This window comes from Haemaphysalis longicornis, unplaced genomic scaffold (assembly GCF_048455015.1).
Source record: "Haemaphysalis longicornis isolate Haplotype H1 unplaced genomic scaffold, Haemaphysalis longicornis Haplotype H1 scaffold_2, whole genome shotgun sequence".
Taxonomy (NCBI): domain Eukaryota; kingdom Metazoa; phylum Arthropoda; class Arachnida; order Ixodida; family Ixodidae; genus Haemaphysalis; species Haemaphysalis longicornis.
The window spans coordinates 51,836,578-51,860,803 of NW_027526295.1; the positions used below are offsets into that span (position 1 = coordinate 51,836,578).

Consider the following 24,226-nt stretch of genomic DNA (forward strand, 5'->3'; position numbering starts at 1 on the left):
TGGAGGCTCAGGCTTTAGCACATTGGCGTACTAGAATTGAGATTTAATGCATTGGTGTGAGCTTCCTTTAATTTTTGTAACTCTTAGCACATGAGCAAGGTGCGCACAGGGCCGGTAGACGGGCGTGAGTGGTCGCGTGACGCTTTCACGTGGCAGTCAGCGAGAACGCAGGGGGTAAACCCGTAGATGTGCTTGGTGAGTACACCACCCGTCTTCCCCGTCTTCGCGTGGGCTCGTAGCTAAATCGGTAAGACAACGGCCTCTCGCTTTGTTAGTCTGTTAGTTCCAGGTTCGAGTCCCGGCGGTGTCAGTAAATTATGTTATTTGTTCGCTGGAGGTTTCTGGTGACACCAACGGTCGCGGAAGAACCCTTGGGGGGTAGAGGTAGAAAGCTTTGCTTTAAAACTGCCTGATCTTAACAACCCCTGTGATCTCTGCTTGCAGCAAACTGGCGTGTTACGTACCCCTTCATGTGTACTGGAGCCACAGGGCGGCCTCTTTAGCATCCACCGTGGTCCCGCGTAATTCGCAACAACAGCGCCAAATCGTCCCCTAGTAGTACGTGGCGTCTGAAAAACGTTGTACTTATCGTCATGGCAACGAGTGGCGAGGGGAGAAAGGAGGTTGGTGACGTCGCGGACGCTGCTGACGTCATTTTTCCCGTGGCAGCCAGGCCGGGCTGCCGCGCGCCGGCCCTTGAAACCGACGCTGGCCCAACTTTCGCGCCTGCCGCCGGCCGCTGCCTCATGGGCCGCTCGGCAATGATACTAGGCGCGAAAGTTGGACGAGCGGCGGCGATGTCTCCAAATGGCCGCTGCCCGTCGTTTGTTATGTGTGAAGTAACGTGTTTAATAATTGAACGAAGAAAACATGTAGGTTATAGTATGTTTTCTGGTGTCGAATTGTTGTATTTGTGGCGATATTAATTGGAGTGTTACACAAACATTCTTTATGCTTTGCGTTTATTCAAAATTCATATGAGGACGTCTTTGATTCGAAGTCATGAAAACAAATGTACTACAATTATATATTTCACATACATTTTTTGTACACAGTATAAGATTAAGCAAAAATATGACATATGCAAATTTGGGGATACAATATTGTACAGTCGTGAGCTGAAGTAAACGGACCACGGGAGCGGTGGCCAAAACTAATCGCTGCGCCGTCTGGTTGCGCGGCGCCTGCTGTCGAGATCGCACACAGCGCAGGCGCGGCCTAGCAGTACAGCACACATGCCGCTATCGCTCGCTGCTTCGCGATTGTCTCACGCTCCGATAAATTGACGCCAGGGGAATCACGCCGCGCAGTTAGAGGAACACTACCGGGCACCGCCCTAGCATTGAAAACGATGCGACTCACCTGATAAGTGGCAATGGGGCTACGCTGCCACACATAGCGTGCTGTGGCTGCGTTGGGCTCGTAGCCTTTTTTTTATTCAAAAAGCAGGAGGTTTCTTTTTTGTTATGTGATGAAGTTTCTCAGTTGATATCTGCTGTCTTGTTGTTTGTTCGAGTTCGTGTTTCGTGTTTTTTGTGTTGTTCGTGTTTTTCGAGTTTCGAGTTTCTGCATGAGAGTGACAGAGTTGGGTCCCATAGCTATTTGTGTACACAACAGCAATTGACTGTCTTTGTGGCCGCTCAGCGGCCTATAGTATTGGCTAATTGATAGGTCCTCCTCACTCTCGGTTGAGACGTCTCTTTGGGAGGCGGGGCTTTTGTAATTAAATAAACATTATGGCGTGGTGAAGGAAAGGGCTGCCCGCCAGACTTGGGATTTGCCCGACCTCTGATTTTTTATGCCAGTGGTACTCGGCCGGTAGCGTGCCAAATACTCCTTCTGGGCTTGCAAAAGTGGTGAGGGACCCCACGATGAAATATGTTGATACGTGCCCTATTGTCGCACAATTAACCCTTGCAGCCAAAGTCGCTCATACTCATATCTCTATGCACGCCCTTTGAGTGTGGCTTTTCTGCATAATTTAAACGTTGTGCAAAAAGCCAGCTTTAAAATTTGTGCTGTGCGGAGGCGTTATTCTAGCAGGTCATCCGGCAAATCCACTTTTTTTAGTTCGTGGCAGGGTTTGGAAAAAAAAAAGGAAGTTGGGAGTATCGCGGAGGGACCCACGGAGTACCTCTTCTCCCACGTTCCTCTTTTTGTCTGCGGACCCCCATCTATGAACGACAGCCCTGTGCAATGCTTTGTAAAATATTACGTGTAAATAAACTTGGCTGTTTTGAAGTATACCGTCGTTTGTTTGCCGCATGCTGTCGACCATAAGCTAGTAATCTTTTTATCTCCAATCGTCGACTGAAGGACCCTCTTTGGATCAAATCCTTCAATTTCAACTCATGGCACAGAAGTGCGCAAGAACTGTCAATAATGTTTTCAAGTGCAAATAAATCTAATCGAAAAATGTAGTTTGCATGCAGTTCGATAGTCGCTGGGAATTGAAGGCGTGGTTCAATGGTATCTCATATCGCAATACAGTTTTTGAACATAAAATTTACGTGTCGGTGCCTCGCACTTGAAAAATTTCGAGGCTGGATTTTCCCGAGCAATTGCGAAATGGCACATATGCCGCATGCGGCAAACGAAGTTTCATAAAGCAATGCAGTACATACCTAAACACAGCAGTATTTGTCAAAACCTTGGCATGTAAGGTTAGCATCAATAATTTTCCCAGTTCGCTGATATTCTCGGGAGGCTGTGATTTCGCATCTATCCTCAAAACCGACAAAGATGGTGTTGTGTTTTATTTTCTTCGACTGTCCAGTGATTTTTTTCTGCTTCATTTTCTGCTTCTATATATGACGGCGGGGGAAGGGGGGGGGGGGGATCACAAAAAAAAAGCTTGAAGCCCGAGATAATCACCAGCGCGCCCACTCTGCCAGCGGAGCCGCGTTTCCGCCGATTGCGCCAGCGCGCCATTTCCACTGAAGGTGCGTGACCCGCAGGCAGTAAAAGTGCAGCGCGGCTCCCCTGGCGTCAATTTATCGGAGCGTGAGACAATCGCGAAGCAGCGAGTGATAGCGGCATGTGTGCTGTACTGCTAGGCCGCGCCTGCGCTGTGCGCGGTCTCGACAACAGGCGCCGAGCAACCAGACGGCGCAGCGATTAGTTTTGGCCAGCGCTCCCGTGGTCCGTTTACTTCAGCTCACGGCTGTACAATAGGAAAAAAACGTGCTACATACACATTTACAATAACATGGTTAGGCGGGCTAGTTGGTATTCTGAATTCATGGCTGTAACTTTTGCGCAACTTTAGACGGACACACATACAGGTCTTCGTGTCCCCTTTTGTATCTGCTTCCGTCTAAAGTTGCGCAAAAGTTACAGCCATGAATACACATTTAGGTACACAATACTTGATTACGAAAGAAGAACTCCGAAAGTTCTAGTTCCTACAGAGATTTTTTTTTCGCGCACACCTCGGCAGGAGAAGAAAAGAACTTGAAAGTTCCACTCAGTGTATACTTATTTCTTGGGCTCACCTCGAGGCAGGAATGTTCCTTAGACATTAAAAAAAATTCGTTTCAGTTCAGAGATAATAATTGGGAACCTATATGTTAAACGAAAGCACGCACACGTATGCTTCAAGCCCTGCCGTTCGGGTGAGTTAACGCAAACTCTGAAAGAAAGCGTTGAACAGCCCATTAACCTGCATACACTTCGGAGAAATCATGTTCACACCAACAAAATGCAGCCATAAAAAACTGTTGCAACACAATGACCGCACTGTAGACACTCATTGCTGGATTATATCTACGCACAAAAACAATGCGCAACTATGTGCACGTCGTAGAACACCGAACACAAATCGAACGCACCCATCTTTTCTTTTAATGGCGCGTGAATGAACAGTCTGCTTACCGCGGGTGGGATGGAAGGCTGGGGGGAGAAGACACCCAGAAATAAAAGCTTCCCTATATTGTAAGCCGCAGATATCGGCCAGGTGTTACAAGCTACCCTCTAGCTCGGGCAGCGCCTCTTATCTTGTCCGATACGGCATGACCATTCTAACTTCAGAACTATGGAACACCAAACCCACTCGCGATAAGATGACAAGGCGCGGGCGCGCAGTTTAGATTGAACAGCAAGCCGGCAATGTTACTTGGTTTTATTTATTTATTTTTTATTGAGCGAAACGCTTGCAATGGCGGATGCAGACAACGCTTGTATTTCGGTTCGGCCTTCCACTGCTTTATGTGAAAATCGACTTGCATTGAACCTGCGGTGTTACGTCAGGTTTTTCGGAGCACTGAAGCAACGCTTGGCAGTAGTTTCGCCGCAAATATACGTTTTGGAGCAAGACGGCGGAGTTAAAAAATGCTTAGGGCGCAGCACCTCCATGCCACCAATCACTGTGGTAGTAGGTACGCCGTGAAAGGCAAGAAGCGCGTACAGTTGAGCTTGCCTTCTTTGTGAGCAGGTTCGTCGTGATGACATTGGATGGATTGAGGAGAGTCACGGGAGGAAACGTCCAATGAAGTCGCAAACCGTCCTCGACTTGGGGCCCAAACCTAGACTCATACCTGCTGCACGAAACAAGAAAAAATACCTTGATAAGTATACTGAATCGACATTCCAGCAGTTACTAAGGCAATCAAAAGACGGCAATGCCACCACAAATTGGTCTGGCGAGCAAGAGTGTGCGTGCCAAAGACGCGTTTACTTCTACCAAAACTTTGCGTACTTGCACAGCTGGGATATATTTGCACATTCGTTTCCACTCCAAGACGAGTGACATGTCTCATTAACTTCACGTTACATGCGCGTATTAATTTGAAAACAGAAGAGTGAAATCGGTCGGCTTTTAAGGAATTCACTATAACTTGTACAAAGCTAATTTGCTTACCTGTCGTCTTTGGAGAAGGCGAGAAACTTGGCCGAACTTCACCGTCCTGTGTTGCTGCACCACAGAGCTGCGCACGAGTGGTAACGCTCCTTCCTCCGCTACCCCATATTTAGAATTCGAATGTATTTTATAATGCAGCAAAACTTTCAGCCCGTGGAGGCGTTTAGGCAACGCGCGCAACCCTTTGCACGCCGGCTCGCTCACGCACGCACCGAACTGGCCCGCCGTGCGCGCCGAGAGAAAGAAAAAAAAAATATTGGTGCCGGTGAGCTGTTGCGCATGCGTGAGGAGGCAAGGAAGCGTTGACGGCGTGGAAAGAAAGAAACGCCCAGGGAAAGGGAAGGGCCACGCCGCAGCACCGTGCCGCTAGGATCGCCACAATTTCGGAAACCGAAACTAGCCAAAGTCGCCGACCAGTGCTGGAGCGAATGACCGCATAATTGCTCACCGAGCAACCTTTTCTTGCATACCCTAGTTCCCAGTCATTCAGCTGGCAGCTACGCCCCTACAGGCTACAGGCGGTTAGCGGATTACAAGCACACGCTCAGATGACACGATGCGCGCGCTGAAAGCAGAGCCTCGATGGGCACGCACTGAGCATGCGTGATGCCTCGCGAAGCTCGAGATAGTACTGGCGGCCAGGCGTATCGGGCTCCCCTCAGGCGTGCCCACCGCTTTTCTTCTTTCATTAGGCGCCAGCAACCTAGGAAGAAAAGAAATTTACTTTTTGCTTCACGCTTGTGTTTCAGCCGCCGGAATAGTCCTTTCTTAAAACAACCTTTTCATCATGTATCCGCGCCCCTTAGGAGTGAAACATGCTATTTTTTTCTTTTTTGGCTTTTATATTTATCCCTGGATTACGCAACTAAATAAATAGCCTTTCTTAAGCCCCGGCCAATACCAATTTTTGGTGCACGAGCCACTACATTAGGGTCAAGAAGTCTGCGGCAGGGCAGGGCACGTCACGTGAGCGAGCGTGCCTCCAAAGAAAGCCCGCCATTGGGCAGGGCATCACTGGCCACAATCTTGCACAGGGATGTTCCCGTGAGAGAGGGTGAAGAAAAATAGTCCCAGCCACACATCATCCGAGGAAAGGGGCGGAACAGATCGAGCCCAGCCAAAGACCTGACTCATTGCGTTTGGTGCGGCCGACCCTGCCATCGAATACGAGATCGAACGGTGTCTTCAATCGCCAGTTACGGCAGCTGTTGTCGGGTGCCATTTCTTAGTCGTCTTTCTGCAGTGCTTCGCGAGGGCCCATCGCTCTGCCGTTGCGCTGACCGCTCGGTGCCGTGGCAACTTCAGCGCTGGAGCCGAGGAGCGCGCGTCTTCGAAGCATGTCGGTGGCGGAGGACGTGGAGGACGAGTCACGGCCGTCGTCCGACGAGATGGACGAGAGGCGGCAGCTTTGGTTGGCCTACCTGTACCTGTGCCACCTGGAGGAGACCCGCCTGTGGCTGTCGTCGTGCATCGAGGAAGAGCTGCCGTCGGCGACGCGGCTCGAGGAGTCGCTGCGCAACGGCGTCTACCTGGCGCGGCTGTCGCACTTCTTCGCGCCGGACGAGGTTCCCCTGCGCAAGATATACGACGCCGACCAGAACGTGCACCGGGAGCGCGGTTTGTGCTTCCGACACACGGACAACATCAACCACTGGCTGAAGGCGATGCGCTCCATCGGCTTCCCCGAATACTTCTTCCCAGACCCGTTCGACCTCTACGAAAAGAAAAATTTGCCCAAGGTCATCTACTGCCTGCACGCTCTCAGCCTCTACCTCTTCAAGCTGGGCAAAGCGCCCAGGATAAAGGAGGTTACAGGCAAGCTTCACTTTTCCGACGATGAAGTCGAACAGGTGAGTGCGCTCTCTACAAGTTTTTTGACGCTTGTGGCTTGGGCCGTGGGACCTGAAGGTTGATGCTACCTACCAATTTAAAGCAGGCATGCTTTGTACAGGGTGTTACATCGATAAATGAGTGCCTTTAAATTTTTTTCCCAAGTAAACCGCTTCTCCGTTTGCGTTGACACTTTACAAGAAGGTCGCATTTTAAAGCTTTACTAACCTAGTAGCGCCGAGTTTCGCAGTCGCCAACAATTTGACCGCTGCTGCGCCGTAGCATTAGCAACGCACCACGTGCATCGCCGCGCCGATATCCGCGTCCGGCTTGGCGCATGCTGCGCCCTTCATAGCTGGGTCATCGCCTGAGGACGTGACTGGTTACGCACCTGGCTCAGGAGGAGCGCTGCGCTCGCCTAGTAGGTGCGGGCGTGGCCATTGCCCCCTGTATTTTTCCGGCAGGGTCTATTCTGCCGTCGACGGCCGAATAATTTTTCCCAAATCCTACCGGCGGTATCCGCCCATTGACTGTTTTGCCTGCCGGAGGTTTTGGCAAGTATTATGGGCCCGGGCACTAGGTTAAGTTAAATTGAGCTGCATTGGGTTAGGTTGGGAAAAAAAAAAAAAAAAACGTAGCGTGTGTTTTCTCACCAGTGACGCCGTTCTGACCTGGGGGAAAAAGTCCAGTTGTCCTTGTTGCAACCGGGTTGGTTTACCGTGGCGTCTCCATGAGACGCGTCATATCGTACAAAAAAAATCCCTGCTGTTTTCAATAGTTTTGTCCAGTCTCTGCCCTTTTGTTCCGAACGGCGTAGTGCAAAGGCTAGGTCAGCTACCACCTGCCCTAGAAATGGTTGGACAAATCACAGGGAAGGAAGAAGTTCAAAAAAAAAAAATGATTCGGCTGGCGCCGGTGCAATACCAATTCCCCGTTGTTACCGTCCGGTGTCGTGTGACTTTTGGCCGCCAATGAGAGGCGACCGCTGGTAGAAATTGGGCCGGCGCCGGCAGAATATTCGGCCGGCGCCGGCAGAATAGACACTATTTGATGTCAAACGCATTAGCCCCGAGCGACCAACCAAGCCTTTTCCTTCGACTCCAGCATTTTCTCCCGAATTGCTAGCCTTCCTAGCGCTTTAGTCACGTGACCAGTTAATGTTGGGGCGACGCGTGGTGGAAAGTGGCAACGTTGGCAAAACGTGCTCCGACGCGGCGATGAGTTTTCTATCGCCGACCAGAGCGCCGCTGCTGCGGCATTCTTGAATGTCGTTTGGCTTGGGAACCAGGCATCAACCACCCTCGAATTGAGGTACGGTGGGGCGATCCCGGTTAGGCTGGGGGCCTCATCTCACGACATATGGGAAAAACAGGCGTCCCACTCACTCCCGTGGTAAAGCCGGCCGTGCGTTTCCCATTGAAAAATACACGAAGCGATGGCTTGGTCATGAAGGAAAGCAGGCCGGGTCGTGTTCTCTGAGCGCTGCGCGGTAGTCGGAGGCTTTGAGCCGTCGTCTACAGGCGGCGTCTGACAACACCGCAAATAACGCCCGGTGATCTGCTAACCAAGATTTGACCACGCTAAAAACCAAGCTTTCGTTTTGAATATCCAGGGGTATCTGAGTTAAGCAGCAGCCACTTTTTGTGGTCTATTTTGTCTACCACTAAGAACAACGATGGCAGTTACCAGAGCATTTAGAAAATAAAAACAATGTTCTCCCATAGAAAACTGTTTTCTTATAGAAGAGTGGTTGCCATGTTGGGGTGTCTGCGGCTAACATGAAAATGTGGCGTGACCTGCCTTGTGCAGAGCTCAGAGGATGTCGCGCGCGTGTTGGTAAGTGCTGGCTGGGAACGTGGTGGATAGAAAACCGCTTCTCGAAGAATCCGCGCAAGCTTGCATATGGGAAACTTCTTGGAGTAGAGTACCCCGACCCCTTTTAATGGGCTATTTTTCGGGTAGCCACGCTGGTACAAACCTGACGGGAACTAATCATTGCGGAAACAAACCACTATCAGGGCGGCGTTGATGGTATCAGTTGCGTTCAGTTGTTTCTTTTTTAAGGCTGTGTCAAGGCTTGTGTTCAGCCCAGACGCAAGGCATGCGCAGTAGTTTTATGGTTTTCGGCGCTCGCTTCTTCGTTGGGCACGCTTAGCATCAATAGTTTGTGTCTTCAATTTTGCTTATCTCTTCGTCATCGCAGATACGTGACAGAGCGGCCTCGTCGTTGCGTATTTTATTCTCCCCCTATTAAAGTCAACGTTAAGCACCGCTTAAGCCTGTGCGCGCAAGCAACATAGACCTCGGCTTCACACCAACGGATTAAGAAAGACAAGCTACATTTCGCTACAAAGCGCTTAGAGCTGGCTGCCGGTTGTCTTTTCCCCTTGAATGCGCATGTCCGCAAGCCCAGACAACTCAGCGCAATGGTGGGCGCCATTCCGGACGCAGGTTCGGCGGACGCTGCTCACGAACTCGTCGGTTCCCATGCCGGCGTTCGACCTCATCGATGGAATCCTTGCCAAGGAGACGAGCGCAGACTCCTCGGCGGTGGTCGCCATCAACACCACCATCGACAGGGGCGAGTCCGCCATGCTCCTTGGTGCGCTCTCGACACCGTCTGCCCAGCTCAGGGGGGTGCGGCCCGAGAACATAGACAGGTAAGGGGGCGGTTTTGTACACCAGGAAGGGTGTCCTGACACCTTTCTGGTGCCGTTGATTAGATGGCACCCGTTCATTGCATTATGTACCGCGTTTAATTCGGATGAATGCAAAAGACGCGTTGCTTTTTTGGCCATTAGGAATACTGCCTTAAAGTTGGTGAGACAGAGAAAAAACGTTTAGGCAGGATGCGAAGTGCTAGCAACGCATTTGTGCTCGGCCTCACGGCTGTGGACAGGCTGTTGTGTCGTAAGAAAAGGTTTGCTCTCCTAGCCCTATTCTTAAATGACACTACACTGAATGTAATAAAAGCATTGTGGTACTAACGTTAATCTTGCTAATTACTAAACTGGATCTGTTTAACGCATTGTGATACCATGTTCTGGGCGTTTTCCAAATGGGTCGTATAAAAACCACGAACTCCGATGTCCCTATCAAAAAAGCACCTTCTGCGTCATAAAAAAGTTTGCCCAAACCGAAGTCCTCCTTACACAGTGCTGCCAGGGCGAAAGTGCGGATATGGGAGGCGAAGCGAAGTGCTGTGAGAAACTTGCGTGGAAGACTATACAGTCAGTTATTGTAAAGGAGGACCAGTTGAGCAGGCCGTCGAGACGCATGGTGCGAACACACAGCTGCACCACACGAAAAACCGTCTCAATTCTCCGATCCCGGACAGTCCACTGTGAGTATGAGGATTCCCTTCGGATAGGGGTTGCTGTAAGGGCGCACATGAACGCGAGGTCCTGATTGCATGCCAAGCGGTCTGTAGACGGTCCAGGACTGATGATCGATGGATGCTGCCGAACTCACACCATGAGTCGGTGATCACATAACTCTTGACCGAATGTAAAGACACCACAAGGTTAGGGCGCAAAGGAACGCTTGGGCTCTGAGGCGATAGAAGAATTGATAAGTCATTTGAAGGAGCCCTCCAGCGGTTTGTGCCGTCTTGGGAGCTTCGCATCACTCCCGCGCAGGTACCTGGAGGTCCTGGAGCGTGCCAAGGCGGCCAAGCTGGAGCATCACGCCGTGCGGCGATTCTCGGCTGGCGGCGATGAGGAGGCCGTGGACGACATGTACGAGCGGCTGCTAAGCCTGGCCGAAGTGCAGGGATACCTTTTCGAGACCAACGTCAACGTCCTGATGGGCCAGATCGACGCCGCCGTGGAGCGCGGTGACCGGGCGCTCTTCGGCCAACTCCTCCTCACCAGGTCTGACCTGGGCGTTCACGACCTCGAGCCCGGAAACGTGCACGCCTACTACCAGGTAAAGTGCGACCTCCCTGCTTCATTTCAACGGCCGCTTCCCTGGCGCTCGGTGCATATTTGGACCTGCTTAGCCTCAGCACGTGCAATGACTAATTACTGCGAATACAGAACGAACTCGCTCTAATGGAGATTCCCGGAGAAGGCGCGGCCGCCAATGTATTTCGGGGATTGTCAAAGACAGCAATGTTACAGTTGAAACCTAACCACACGCTGCTTATTTACGCCTATCAGAATCAAGTATCAGCGATTTCTGGGCGCAAAACTTTCATGTAGTGACACCTTTACGAACTCCCGTCCGTTGATTGATGGCGTGAGAAGTGGATATTTTGTATCGGTGGATCGATCATCTCGTTGGTCATACAGGCTGGATTGAGTCTTCCGTGTCGGCGAATTTGTGGGGTCGACTGGAACTTCGGTACAGATGAACTTGTGCACCGAGCTGGATCTTCCATCTTGTTGGGGGCCCGATGGAATCGTCCTTCTTTGTAGATCTTCCGGGTCAAGAGAGTTTGCACTTTTTGTTGCTTTTCGTTATGTACGGTATAACTGCAACAAAACAGCCGACTTGCCGATCTGCCGAAACACCAAGAAGTCAGTGTTGTACTGCTGAAGTCGTAGTGAAGCGATGAATAATGCATGAAGGCCCAACCACATGCAGCGTATTTTCGGCGTCAGCGTCGTTCGGCGTCGACGAGCGTCAGCGCACGCCCCAAAATGCATGGCGACGCGGGCTGACACTCGGGCGATGCCGATATCTACGCTCGCCAGATATCGGCGCGAGCGGCGGAAGCGGTGCCGGTGCCAGTTTCGGGTTGTGCCAGTCCGTCTCACTGTTTTAATGGTGGCCGGCATGCCGAACATCGACGCTGAGGCATTAATAACTGCAGTCGCAGCCCGCCCCGCTCTATGGCAGGCTAAACACAAAGATAACAAGAACAAACCCCGCGAACAGACGTTGTGGGATGAAGTGGCAGCAGCCGTGGCGCCTGGTGTTGCCGACGGAGGTAAGGCACTTGTCACCTGCGCTGCAGCCTGTGTGCATAGTTATTGTAACAAGTCGTCATTGTTTTCGCGTTTGTGCCGCAGAAACCGTGCAGAAAAAATGGAAGTCCCTGCGCGACAAATACCGGCGACTGTTCAATCTCGTGCTGGACGCCGAAAGAAGTGTCGAGCGCGTACGCCGGCGCGTGATTTCGCCGGTCCCATGCGGTTACTCGCCCTCTCCTGCGGGCCCGCGCCTTGGCGCCGAACGACGCTGACGCTCGCGCGACGCCGAAACTACGCTGCATGTGGTTGGGCCTTAACGGTGTAATTCGCGGTAAGCGCCATGCCAGCAGACAGTCCTGGTTTACCAAACCCATCGCACTCCAGATCTCCAAGAAGAAACTATTACTTGTGTGTTCGAGGTCGCTCCCGCGACTGCCGTTTCTGCGCCGTGTTCGCGCTGGTTTCAAATGCAATTTCGGTGCTTCGGTGAGTTGTTTTCCTTGACGAACCTTTTTGTCCTGTGTTATATGTAGTAACCGTTCTACCGTACTCTCTGCGGCCCTTTCCTCGCGCAGGTACTGCTCAAGATAAAGGAGGACGCCCAGCAGTCTGGCGCGGGCTTCATGCTGGCCCGCAGCGACCTGCAAGTGGCCGTACAGCTGGCCAACGAGAAGGTGCGGGGAGAGACGCAGCTCGAGGCCTGCATCGGCGCCATCAACGCGTCCCTCGACTGCGGCCGGGCAGAAGACACGCTTGAGGCCCTGCGGGACCCCTGCTCACAGCTGCCGGCCGTGTACCCGCTCGCGGCCACCATCTACCACGACCAGCTGGCCTTCATCCGGCGCGAGGCCGGCCGCAACCTGGGCCACGACGAGCTGGTGGCCGGCGTCCGCATCCTGAACGCCATCGCGGAGCTGAACTTCGCCCTCAGGGCCAGCGGCACCTTCGACGTGGTTGCCTGCCTGCAGAACCCGCACGCCCACATCGCCGACGTGCGGCCGCAGAGCCACGGCCGCTACGTGTCCCGGCTGCAGAGCGTCCTCTCGGTGAAGAGTCGCGCCGACTCGACTGCAGCATTCCTGACTCACTCCGAGATACAGGACGTGGTGAACGAGGTGAACGCGGAAGACGATGGCCGGCTTTACCGGGAGGACGCTATCGATCGCATCAACCAGGCCGTCGCCTCGGGCTCCCCAGAGGTGAGTGGGGAAAAGCTTGCGAACGTGGCCTCAAGGGGCATCTGTGTGCACATAGAGCGATTTTGGCGAGCGACGCGACAGGCGTAACTTAAAGGCTTCAGTGAACCTTTTCGGGGAGAAATCGACAGAAGCGAAGGGCGGAGACGGAGGTTTTCACTCACGGAGCACACTATAGTTCATACCACAAGCTAGCTGCAGCGCTTTGGAGGCTACATTGTTATCAATAGTGCGCCCACTGAGAGCGCCTAACTCGCCGTGAAGGAGGGCGTCCTGAAAGGACGTTCCCTTCTCCCCTCTCGGCAAGTGGCACCGCGAGGCCCCGGCGCCTTTTGTAGCTTCCTTCGCGGTGAGTTAGGCGCCCGGAGGGGCAAAACAATGCAGCCGCCACAGTGCTGCAGCCAGCTTATGGCATGAACTATAGATGGCGCGGCGAATTTACCCAGCGTTCCCCGCGCAGAGGTGCGTGCTCGCCGGCGTGCGCATCGGCGGTAGGGCTTTGTAGTCTGCCGTAGTGACGGTTGTTTTGGGTTTGTTCATTGCTCGCTTCTATCGCAACGGTTGTTCATGGCGCGCTTCTATCGCACGTCTTGAATAAATAGGTAACTTGTTCTACAGCACATCCTCGGTTTACCCGGGCACGACGGAATTAAGGGGTCGTACGGCAATGATACGTTAAGGATTTGTTTGCAGGGCCGGAAAACAAAATGTAGAGACCCCATACACACATCTGGCCGCTATAGAAACACTACCTTCGGCGCACCGCTTGCCACGAATGGGCTCCGTTTTCTTAATTGATGAATACCAATTCAGTTATGTTTTAAGAGGTATTACAAGAGGCGAAAGGAGCACCGGCTTCTGATAAATAGCGATTGTAAAAGTTCCCTCAGTTCCACTATCTCAGTGGCAGTCCGATCTTTATGGTGGAACTCCGTTGTCTGGTCAAACAACGGTTGGCATTTGTAGTACACTGCCCACTATGGGCTGCCAGATGCATGCTTGGCCGTCCTTTCCGGCTGTACTACCACGAAGATAGTGGAAGCCTGGAAAATGTTCAAAATAAGGGGAGTACGCGTAAGTCAGCCTTCAGTAGCCCTGTCAGATATGGTAATTAACTGGTAGACATGAAATGATGTAAGGTGTAAAGTGTCTTCTTCTTGCGTTTGTGTGTATGACGTAATATGTACACGTAGGATACTGTACGAGGATGGGGTTGTCGAAGGTGGTATAAATGTGGTGTGTGATAAAGAAAAATCCAGGTCTTAGCCTGCGCTGGTCTTTGTGTCTTTTTCGTTCAGTCATCTTTTTTTGTGCGCTCAAGTTAGTCAGGAATGGTCACCAACTAACCTGCGTTTCAGTGTTAGTGCTTTGTTCCTTTCTGACTCCATTTGAGGTTAAAATTGCCATGACAGCCTTCAGTTAGATAGGGACACGAGGATGAGGGTTCTGATGCCGGGCCAAGGGCGACATAATACCTCCCCTCGGGCCGCAGGTTGCCGAGCCCTGCTCTATATAGCTGGCTACGGTTTCTATATAGAGAAACGCCGTGATGAGGGATGAATTACGCGAACCGCCGTGGTGGGCGAGTGCCATAGCAAAGGCTTCCGGGGCTCCCGTCCACCGTGACCACCATGATTAGCTGGCACGAAAGCCTAAACACCGGCTATGTACTTCCCATGAAATGAGGCGAGTAATGCAAATAATTGGGCTCCCTTTTCAAGGCGAAAGCCCCATTCTGTGAAAAAGCGCGTTTGTTATTTGTGCCGTAGTCCGGTCGAGAAACCGTCAAACCTGGGACCCGGTGGGATTGTGACCAGGATCTGTATGGTAGCAGCCCTGTTCTGTAACGTTTTGTGTCCGCTCGTTATCAGCGTAGAACAAATTTTTTACCGTGGTTCCTTCGTGCATAAACGCACTTGGGGTTTTGCCTCCCACAGGCAACCATACGCAGTAGCACTGATGCATTTATGCCTGAAATAACCATAACCGATGCCGGCATATTTTCTCTTCTGACTAATCTCAAGACTTCTGCTTTGGCTGACAACACTGGTTTAAATAAAACTATTCTAAAAATGTAGCACAAAGCATCTTCCCAATATTATCCGTTCTATTCCAACAGTCTCTATCCACCGGCGTTATACCCCATGACTGGAAGGGGGCGAATGTTGTTCTGTTTTCAAATCTGGTGATCGTACCTCACCTTTGAACTATCGCCCTATTTCACTAACCAGTACCATATGCAAACTCGTCAAGCATATTATTCACTCCCAGATCATTAACTACTTCGAAAAACAAAACCTTATTTTTTGACATCAGCACGGTTTCCGTAAAGGCTATTCATGTGGCACCCAACTAGCTGGCTTCATTCACGAAGTAGACGCTGGAAATAAAGTCGACGCAATTTTCCTAGACTTTCCAAAAGCATTTGATCGGGTTCCTCACTAACGACTTATTCAGAAGCTTACGCTACTGAACATCGACTCTGCTGTTATAACATGGATAAAATACTTTCTTTCTAACAGGATGCAATTTACATCAGTTAACAATCACAACTCCTCTCTAGTCCCCGTAACATCTGGTGTCCCTCAGGAAGTGTATTCGGGCCCATTCTTTTTCTAGTTTATATTAATGATCTACCAGACTGCGTTAAATCTAACATAAGGTTATTTGCAGATGACTGCGTATTATACCGTAAAATGCAGTCTAACCATGACCACGATATTCTACAATCTGACCTTAATGCTATAGACACATGGTGCTCAACCTGGCTAATGCCTCTAAACCTTGCTAAAATAAAACTAGTGTCCTTTACTAATCATGCCTCCCAAAATTCAGCATCCTACATATTAAACGACAGCCTCATGGACAGAACGTCCACCTATAAATACCTTGGCGTACGTCTAACCAGTAACTTGACATCGAATAATCACATTAACCATATCCTAGCGTCTGCTAACCGTTCGCTTGGTTTCCTTAAGCGTAACCTCAGACATGCTCCCGCGTGTTTACGAAAGTTAGCATATATTACACTAATACGCCCTAAACTAGAGAACGCGGCAGCCATTTGGGACCCTCATCAGGCGTATCTAATTAATGACTTAGAAGCCTTACAAACCGTGCTGTCCGCTTCATCTATTCTGATTACTCAGCCTATACCAGCGTAACCGAATCAAAAAATCATGCTGAACTCGAAACCTTATCGCGTCGTCGCAACATATCTCGCTTAACATTATTTCATAAACTGTACTACCATGCATGCCTTCGTAACGAATTTATCTGAACCCGCCGCCATTTTTCCGCGTCGATATCATTCATGCAAAATCAAACGCATCACATGTCGTACCGTCGCTTCTGCCGAATCATTTGCTCCTCGTACCACAATAGACTGGAATAATCTACCATCAAACACTGTTACTGAACCGAATACCACGAAATTTACTAATGCTTTGAGCAAAAATATCAATGTATAATATGTATCATTTCACTGCCTCATTTCATTCAGTTCTTGCATTGTCAAATGACATGTGGTAATATAACATGTGGTTATAATCTGTGTAGTTTGTTCTAGTTACTGTACCAATAGCTGTTCTTATTGTTCTACCGAATTTTTTCTATTTGTTTGCACTCTAGCAATGTCAATTATTTCTGCCATTTTTCAGTTCTTGTGTTTATTTTGTTCTTCTTCTAGTTTATGTAACACCTGTGTAACCTCCCCTACCCTACGTAATACCCTCTGTAGAAGGCCTTTAGGGTTTTTTTGAAATAAATAAATAAAAAAAGAATGTAAAGCTTTGAGGGGCAATGTTGTCACTTCGCAACAATTCACAATTCAATGTACAGGGAGCCCAAGTTTTGGAAAAGAGCATGCCGCGTGACACTCAAATGCGATAACAGGAGAGTAGACCTGGTGCACACCAGCCGTGCAGAAGCCCGTTTCTATAGGGAAGCTGCGAAATGCACCAGTCTGCTTTCTGGCGCCATTCCTGCCGTAAGAGAAACGTAAGCGAAGAAACGCATATATAATGCACGAATATACAGGACGGTTGTAGTGATTCCCCCCAGAAGGTAAGGAAACGAAACGAAGTTGTGTACCTACGGTGTGGCAGTAAAATCCTGAAAAGGTATAACTAGGCATTCACCTTCAAAGCCCGTACGCAGACTTAAAGAATTTGAGCCAAAAAACCCGGAATAGGTCTTTTTTTTGCAAACCAACGTTTCCAACATGTCCCAATGTACTTCGCACAATAACGGGCGAGGTCTGAAAACAGGTGCGACGACCGCGGGAAGATGTTTAACCTGACCCGGTGGTGATCCGAAGCTCGCTCATAGCCCAGTTGACCTTTCAGTGCAGGGGGCAGCCGTTGATGTGGTTTTTGGAGATTTGCACCCGCTTTTTGCATTGTAGGACACCATTAAGGCCCTCCTGGACCCGGCGGCGGCAATCGCGCACCTCGGCCGGGACCACGTGTTGTACCAGAAGCTTCTATCCCTCAAGCAGCGCTGCCTGGAGGGAGAGAGGCAGCTCAGCGCTGAGGACGTGCAGAACGTTGTGGACACAGCAAATCAAGTGAGCTGATTTCACCTAAGAATGTATGTGTTTGGCATCAAATGTAAGCGTGGTGAAAATATATCCTCAGCCTGGTCATCCCTTCACAACGCCTTACAACCACGTCTACAAAAGAAAAAACCGCGGATACATTACGCTACGCAGTAACTTTTCTAGGCGACGTAGTCTCCGCTCGTTTTCAAGGGTGAAAATACTGCGTGTAAAAGACGAGAAAATAAGGAAGGGACAGGACGGGCCCTGACTTACAAGTGGCTTTATTGATAAAGCGAACACGACTATACACCATTGCACACGCGGACAAAGCAGCCAGTTTTTGCTCTTTTCTTATCAATGCACCATCCTGTTCAAAAACTCACTCACTTCCGTACAACGTAACAGATGCCTCGCTCACGCAATTTCCATGGTTTTTAGAAATAAAAAAAGCTTCTACCAACTCGCGGGCGACGCATTCCCGGCTCCGGGCACAGGTACTTCAGCTTGAATGTTCTTGGTCAAGCGATGTGGCAAAACGTTATAAGAACAGAGTACATTCTGCTTCGAAGTGTTAGGGAGAAGCCTACGAGGGTAGGTATCCAAGTGCCGCGGCAAATAAAAATATGCGTCCCCTCTTACGGGAGGGCCTCCTCGGATCGTGGAGCACCGTAGGGGGCTGCCTGTTCGTTGACGCCGATTCGCACAACTTTTTGACTCACACTGCGGCCCTTTGCAGGTGGCTGTTGAGGCGAGCGATATGGGCATCGGCTTGGCCACGGTGAACGTGGGCGTTTGCAACCAGGAGGAAGAGGACGTACGCCGAGGCCTGGAGAGTCTCAAGGCCGTGCAGATGGTCTGTGGTGCGGACGCGGCCATCACCAAGGCCTACATGCGCGAGCTCCACGAAATCTTCCTGGAGATCCGTCGCCGCGCGTCTGTGGGCAGTGACGCGCCCATAGAGTGGTTCAGCTACGTCGTGCGACCGGACCTCTTCTTCAACCTCAACGTCGTCGAGTTCGTCAGCGAGTGGTCCACCTTTCCTAAGGCCGACCCCGACTCTTTCCTCTCCTTGGACGATGTGCAGGTTTACTGACCTTTAAACCTCCTCCTGACCTCCTTTAAAGGCGATGGAAGTTTACAAAGACCGACCTCTGCTGTTGCCTCATCATGCTCGCCCGTTTCTTTGTAAACTATATCCATACGGCTTTGCTCGGCAACTTTTGTGTATAAGATGAGCAGACGCAATCTGCATCTTCCTTCTATCGCGGTTTTCATTTTTGAACTCTAGCCGTGACCTCTCTTTGTGACAGTACGTTTCCTGATGGTGGATCCCCCGTTGGCATTATTTAGACGTACTCTTCTGAATGGCCTCCTACAGACTTCATTGAATATATTATTGGTACCCCATATAAAGCTACTTCGACTAATGCCGGGTCTCATAATGTTTTTGTGTTTTTATTGACCACCCGGTAATCTACCTAGAAACCCGTAAACAAGAAAATAGAACGTGGTGGGAACGCGTCCATGTATACTACAGAATGGTTATGAATAAGTCAACAATAAATAGACCAAATGTATCTATTGGCGTCTCTCTCTCTGACCGCTCCTGTTTGTTTTGGTCTACGTGTCCATTAGTAAAAGCACTTTCACGCACTTTATTCCACGGTTTCACTCATTCTTGTGGACTCGTGTATTCAACCTGCACCAGGACTCTCCCGCCTTTCCGTTCATTCCATGTCTGCCCTTCTTTTCCGCAGACCGCCGTGCTCAGGGTGAACGAGCGGCTGGAGAGGTCTCGCCTGATGACCGAGCTGAATCCGCTGCTCACGAGGCTGCAGGCGCACGCCCGCGGGTTCCTCGTACGCAGCGCCGTCCGCAACCAGTACGCCTTCTACATGGAGCACCTCGACGAGATCGTCCGCATCCAGTCGTGGTTCCGAACCGCCCGACAGCGCCGACATTACCGCAGGATGCTGTACGAGCTCGAGGCCCTGGTGCCCTTCGTGGTGCGGCTGCAGTCGTACGTCCGCGGGTACCTGGCCTGGAAGGCATTCAAGGACCGCCGCGAATACTACAGGTCGGGGACTTAGGCATAGTTCTTTTCTACGTGCCGTCAATATCTTCAAAAAGTATCAGTTCAGCACACGAAAGAATGCGTGTATTGCAGCATCTGTGTCTTGGATGTAGTGACGTACACGTAGGTGGCAAGACATTACAGGTGTCAAGGAGGGTAGGGAGGACTTGCATATTGAATTTAAACTTACTGGAGCCGAAACTGCAATTCAAATACTTTTTGGAGTCTGCCTAATGGGCCAAGGAAGAAATAGTGTTAAAAATAACTCAACGAGCTACCTGGAAACGAGCTACCTGGATCAAAGATGTTACAGCTCAAATAAAAAAGAAAGGACTTGTGCTGGATGCGTAGTGAGATGAACCGACAACCGGTAGACAATGAGGGTAACAGAGGGGATACCAGGAGATGGGTCTGGAAGGGGATGGCCCATAACCCGATGGAGGGATGAAAGGGAGAGATGACGGGTAAACTCTGGACTCGAGCGGCGCAGGACAGGAGCGGTTGGAGGTCAATGGGAGAGGCCTTCGTCCTACAGGGCACTTAAGCAGGCTGATGAGGATGACTGACAAGAAATTTCAAAGCTGAGATAATGATCTAAAACGCTTCCTTTGTATATGGAGATATCTCTCGGCAAAGTTTCAATAGCAACCGTCTAGTGCAACATATTTTAAATACATTTTGATCTTTCCGAGCACAAAAAAGTTCAGAACAGGTATCTTTTCCCAATCGGCATCAGCATGACGCCATCTGTTCATCCTGGTCCCGAACTCCCAACGTGAGGGCTCCCGTGACGTAGCCAATGCGCTAGCTGCTGTAGGCGTGTTCTGTTCCGCCGTGTGTATCACGCCACGGTTTTTGGAGTGACGTCATGCGTTCCGGCGCGTGGACCACCGCGGGTCCGGGCGCGAAAGCGAGCGCTGGCGAGCGCGCGTCCACACCGGCAGTGGTGACAACGGTGATGTCACGAGCGCCCTCCTGTCATGGCGGCCGCCTCGGTGTTCGTGTAGTCGAAACCCAAACCGACACAAATAAACAAGGCTGTAAATAATTATTTGCGCTGCTATCGGCCGCATAATGTGCCATTATGATTTGTAGGCTGGTCATCCTCACCATCATCATCAGCCTATCTACGCCCACTGCAGGGCAAAGGCCTCTCCCATTATTCTCTAATTACCCCAGTCCTGTGCTAACTGCGACCAATTTATCCCCGCAAACTTCTTGATCTCATCTTCCGATCTAACTTTCTGCCGCCCCCTGCAACGCTCGCCTTCTCTGGGGATCCACTGTTACCCTTATGACCAACGGTTATCTTGTCTTCGCATTACGTGCCCTGCCCACGTCCATTTCTTCTTCTTAATTTCTACTAATATGTCCTTAACACCCGTTTGTTCCCAGACCCATTTCGCTCTCTTCTTGTCCCTTAATGTCACACCTATCATCTTCCGTTCCATTGCGCGCTGAGTCGTCTTCAATTTAAGTGGAACCTTCTTAGTGAGCCTGCAAGTTTCTGCCCTGTAGGTGAGTACCGGTAAGATAGAGCTGTCATAAACTTTCTCCTTAAGGAACAATGGTAGGCTGCCATTCATTACCTGAGAATGTCTGCCGTATGCACTCCGCCCCATTCTGATCCTTGGAATTATCTCTGCCTCATGGTTGGGATCCTGGGTCACAACTTGGTCTAAGTAGATATCGCTTACCACTTCCACGGCCTCACCACCTATCTTAAATCGCTGTGCTCTCTCGGGGATATTTAGCATTACTTTGTTTCTCTGAATATTAATTTTTAGGCCTACGGTGCTGCTCTGTTTGTCCAGTGCGGTAAGCATGCGTTGCATTTCGTCCCCCGGGTTACTTAGCAAGGCAACGTCATCAACAAATATGTGGTTACTGAGGTATTCTTTATTAACCCTTACTCAGATATATTCCCAATCGATAGCAGCAAAAAAACCTAGCACGAAAATTTAGTGTCAGCAGCCCTTTAAGCCATTCATTTAATTGAAACGATGTACTTTAAAGAGCCGCAAACATCGTGAATTACAGACATGCTGTACTCTGTAAAAGTGCATTCTGTAGTAATGGTTGGGCCGTAAGGGTGCCTCGTAACGTCATCATACAGGACAGCGCATATAAAAAACATGTTGTTAGTGAGAAAAGGTTTGAAACCATTTCGTTCACCGCGAAAGGGGACCACGTACCGATGCGGTTGGTTGACTTCGCATTAAGAGACGGAAATAACATTAGCCAGCGTTATCGTTTTGAGAACTGACGGGAGACTCCTTTACGTACTACACACTACCTCACATGGCTCGTGCAGCAATGGTGTTGGGAAGGACGGCTGCAAAAGTGTAGGAAAATCATAATAGGGCCGTTGGAATAGCTTCGGCTGTAGGCGTGCATTCCGGAGGCGTACAACGGGTGAAGTATCGCGAGGGAATTTACAGACATCGCTCTGTGCGCCCATGCATTTGCCGCGAACAGTGGCCAGGAGGACGCGGTGATTTTCGTCCAGTCCCAGTACCGGGCCAAGGCGGTGATACGAGACTACCGGCTCCTCATGGGCGGTAATCCTAGCGTGCCGGTGCTGCACAAGTTCCTTCACATGCTGGACATCAGCGAGCGCGACCTGTCCGAGGAGATGAAGCTGCAGCTGGCCAAGGCCAGGGTGGTGGCCACCATCCGGCACAACCAAGAGCTCGAGAAGGAGGCGCTCGACATGGACGTCCGCATCGGCCTGCTGGTGCGCAACTGCATCACGCTCGAGGACGTCGTCAAGGGCCACGGCGGAGGGAAGCGCGAAAAGACGGCGCTGGCGGCCGTCAAGTCCGACTGGCTGCACAGCTCTGGCGGGGGCCTCACAGCCCTCAGCCGAAGGAGTCGCGAGAGGCTGGAGGCGTACCAGCACCTCTTCTACCTGCTCCAGGTACATCAATCTCGCGGCAGTTGCTCTTTCTTACTCTGTGCGACCAGAATACTCTTCAGGAGAGACGACTATAGAACGGCATGTTCGAAGATGTGGTTTGTTGGAAGTGTATCGAGACACCAATTCATCCTGCACTTAGGGTTGACTAGCTGCTGATTTTGCGCCATGGCATTGGAGGCTGAAACTTACTACCGTTCGTCGAGCCGGCCAACTGCTGGCGGGTGATGTGCTGCTCAGGGTGACCGTGACTCCTAGGGCCGAGTGTTTGTGTTTTGTGTTTGGCTTCTATCAGTACTTCTGCGGGAGTTTGTGAATTTTATGTGCACGGAATCTACGGTCAGAAACGGGCAGCGACTCATTGCGGCGACTATGCAATATGTACGTGTGCAGTATGGTACTGCTTGGCTCGTTTGGCTGCCGCTTTTCTGATGGAGGCTAAAAGAAAAAAAAACGCCTGTGTGCGAGATTTCGGCGCACGTTAAAAATCCCCAACTGGTCAAAACTAATCCGGGGCCATATGGAGCGCCTCATCGCGTGTGGAGCGTCGGCGCGTTAAAGCCTGCAATCATTGATTGGCGTTGAGTGTGTGTCCCCTTGTCGATGCGTTGGGAGAAACATTCGCGCCATCTCTTTTTGGTCCTTATATAAAGTTGCTCTGCTATCATTTCGGAGGGTTGCTAGCGCAAGGGCAGCGGAATCGAAGTAAACCCAACCACTTGTTCTGTGGCCTGCTCCTTAGCAAGTGTGAAGGCTCTCTGCTAGCGGATAGCCCTCACTGAGCTTGTGACTACGACCTAGGCCTGAATGCTTCCGTCTTGTGCACGTCACCATTCCTTTTGACCCTATTCTCCCGCTCCTAGGGAAGGCCTGGCTCAATCCAAAATTTTCTGGACGAATCCTTTATTCTCCTAGCTGATGTGTGGACATAGTCTCAGAACAATGAAATCACATTGAAACTTGTTTTTCTTTCTTCATTCGAAAGGTGCACCCGCACTACCTGGCCAAGCTGATCTTCGTAATGCCGACACAAGCCACGAACAACTTCGTGGAGTCCGTCATCTACTCGGTGTACAACTACGGCTCGACTCCTCGCGACGAGTACTTGCTGCTGCGCCTCTTTCGATTCGCCCTGCTCGAGGAAGTGAGCTCGAAGCTGAGCAAGCCGTCGGACATCCTTCGCGGAAACCCGCTGGTCGTCCGCATGGTCATCGGCTTCTTCCGGACGAGGGGAGGCCACAACTGCCTCGAGCAGCTGCTCAGCTCGCTCGTCAGGGACGTGCTCGAGGACAAGGACTTGAACATTGACCTCAACCCCGTGGACATCTACAAGAAGTGGGTGAACGACCTGGAGACCACGTCCGGCAAGCCCAGTGGGCTCAGCTACGACATCGATGAGGAACAGGCCCTGCAGCAGGGCGCAGTCTGCAAGATCCTTCACACGTCTGTGCTGTCGCTCGAGACCAAAGCCCGGATGTTCGCCCGTAGGATATCGGCCAGCAAGGACCTGATTCCCTACGGGATGCGCTACACCTGCAAGGTGCTCAGGAAGGCTCTGGAGGAGAAGTTCCCGGAGTCATCGCCGGAAGACATTAGCAAGGTGACGTGTAAATACGTGCGAGCGTTTTGAACTATGTAGGGCTGTGTGCGACATTCCAGCTATTTGAAATCTCACTTAGCAGGACTCTGGTGCGAGGTAGTTTGCTAGTGTTCATGAAAAGACGGAACAGCGCGAATGAAACGACCTAATGTTAGGAAAACTGACTGCACCAAAAAAGAGATGGAATGCGTAGAGAAGTCACCGACGTTGTAAATAGTGCTTCTTGGAGACGAAAGGTAATAATTTCGACTTTTCATCACTTTGCAGTGAAAGAAAGCGCAATGGAAGTGGAGGC

At 50.8% G+C, this 24,226-nt stretch overlaps 1 protein-coding gene across 1 annotated transcript in view; it reads left to right on the top strand.

The window, feature by feature from the left end:
* Positions 1-5,483: 5,483 nt before the first annotated feature.
* The window catches only part of LOC144168883 (ras GTPase-activating-like protein IQGAP1), a 41,728-nt gene continuing 22,985 nt past the window's right edge, over positions 5,484-24,226 (top strand). Inside the window, exons 1-9 of the mRNA XM_077697878.1 lie at positions 5,484-6,708; positions 9,140-9,348; positions 10,327-10,615; positions 12,180-12,803; positions 17,206-17,367; positions 18,077-18,424; positions 19,098-19,417; positions 21,893-22,334; positions 23,317-23,931. Of these exons, the coding sequence (XP_077554004.1) occupies positions 6,196-6,708; positions 9,140-9,348; positions 10,327-10,615; positions 12,180-12,803; positions 17,206-17,367; positions 18,077-18,424; positions 19,098-19,417; positions 21,893-22,334; positions 23,317-23,931 (3,522 nt within the window). The 5' untranslated portion in view covers positions 5,484-6,195. The remainder of the gene's footprint in view (positions 6,709-9,139; positions 9,349-10,326; positions 10,616-12,179; positions 12,804-17,205; positions 17,368-18,076; positions 18,425-19,097; positions 19,418-21,892; positions 22,335-23,316; positions 23,932-24,226) is intronic.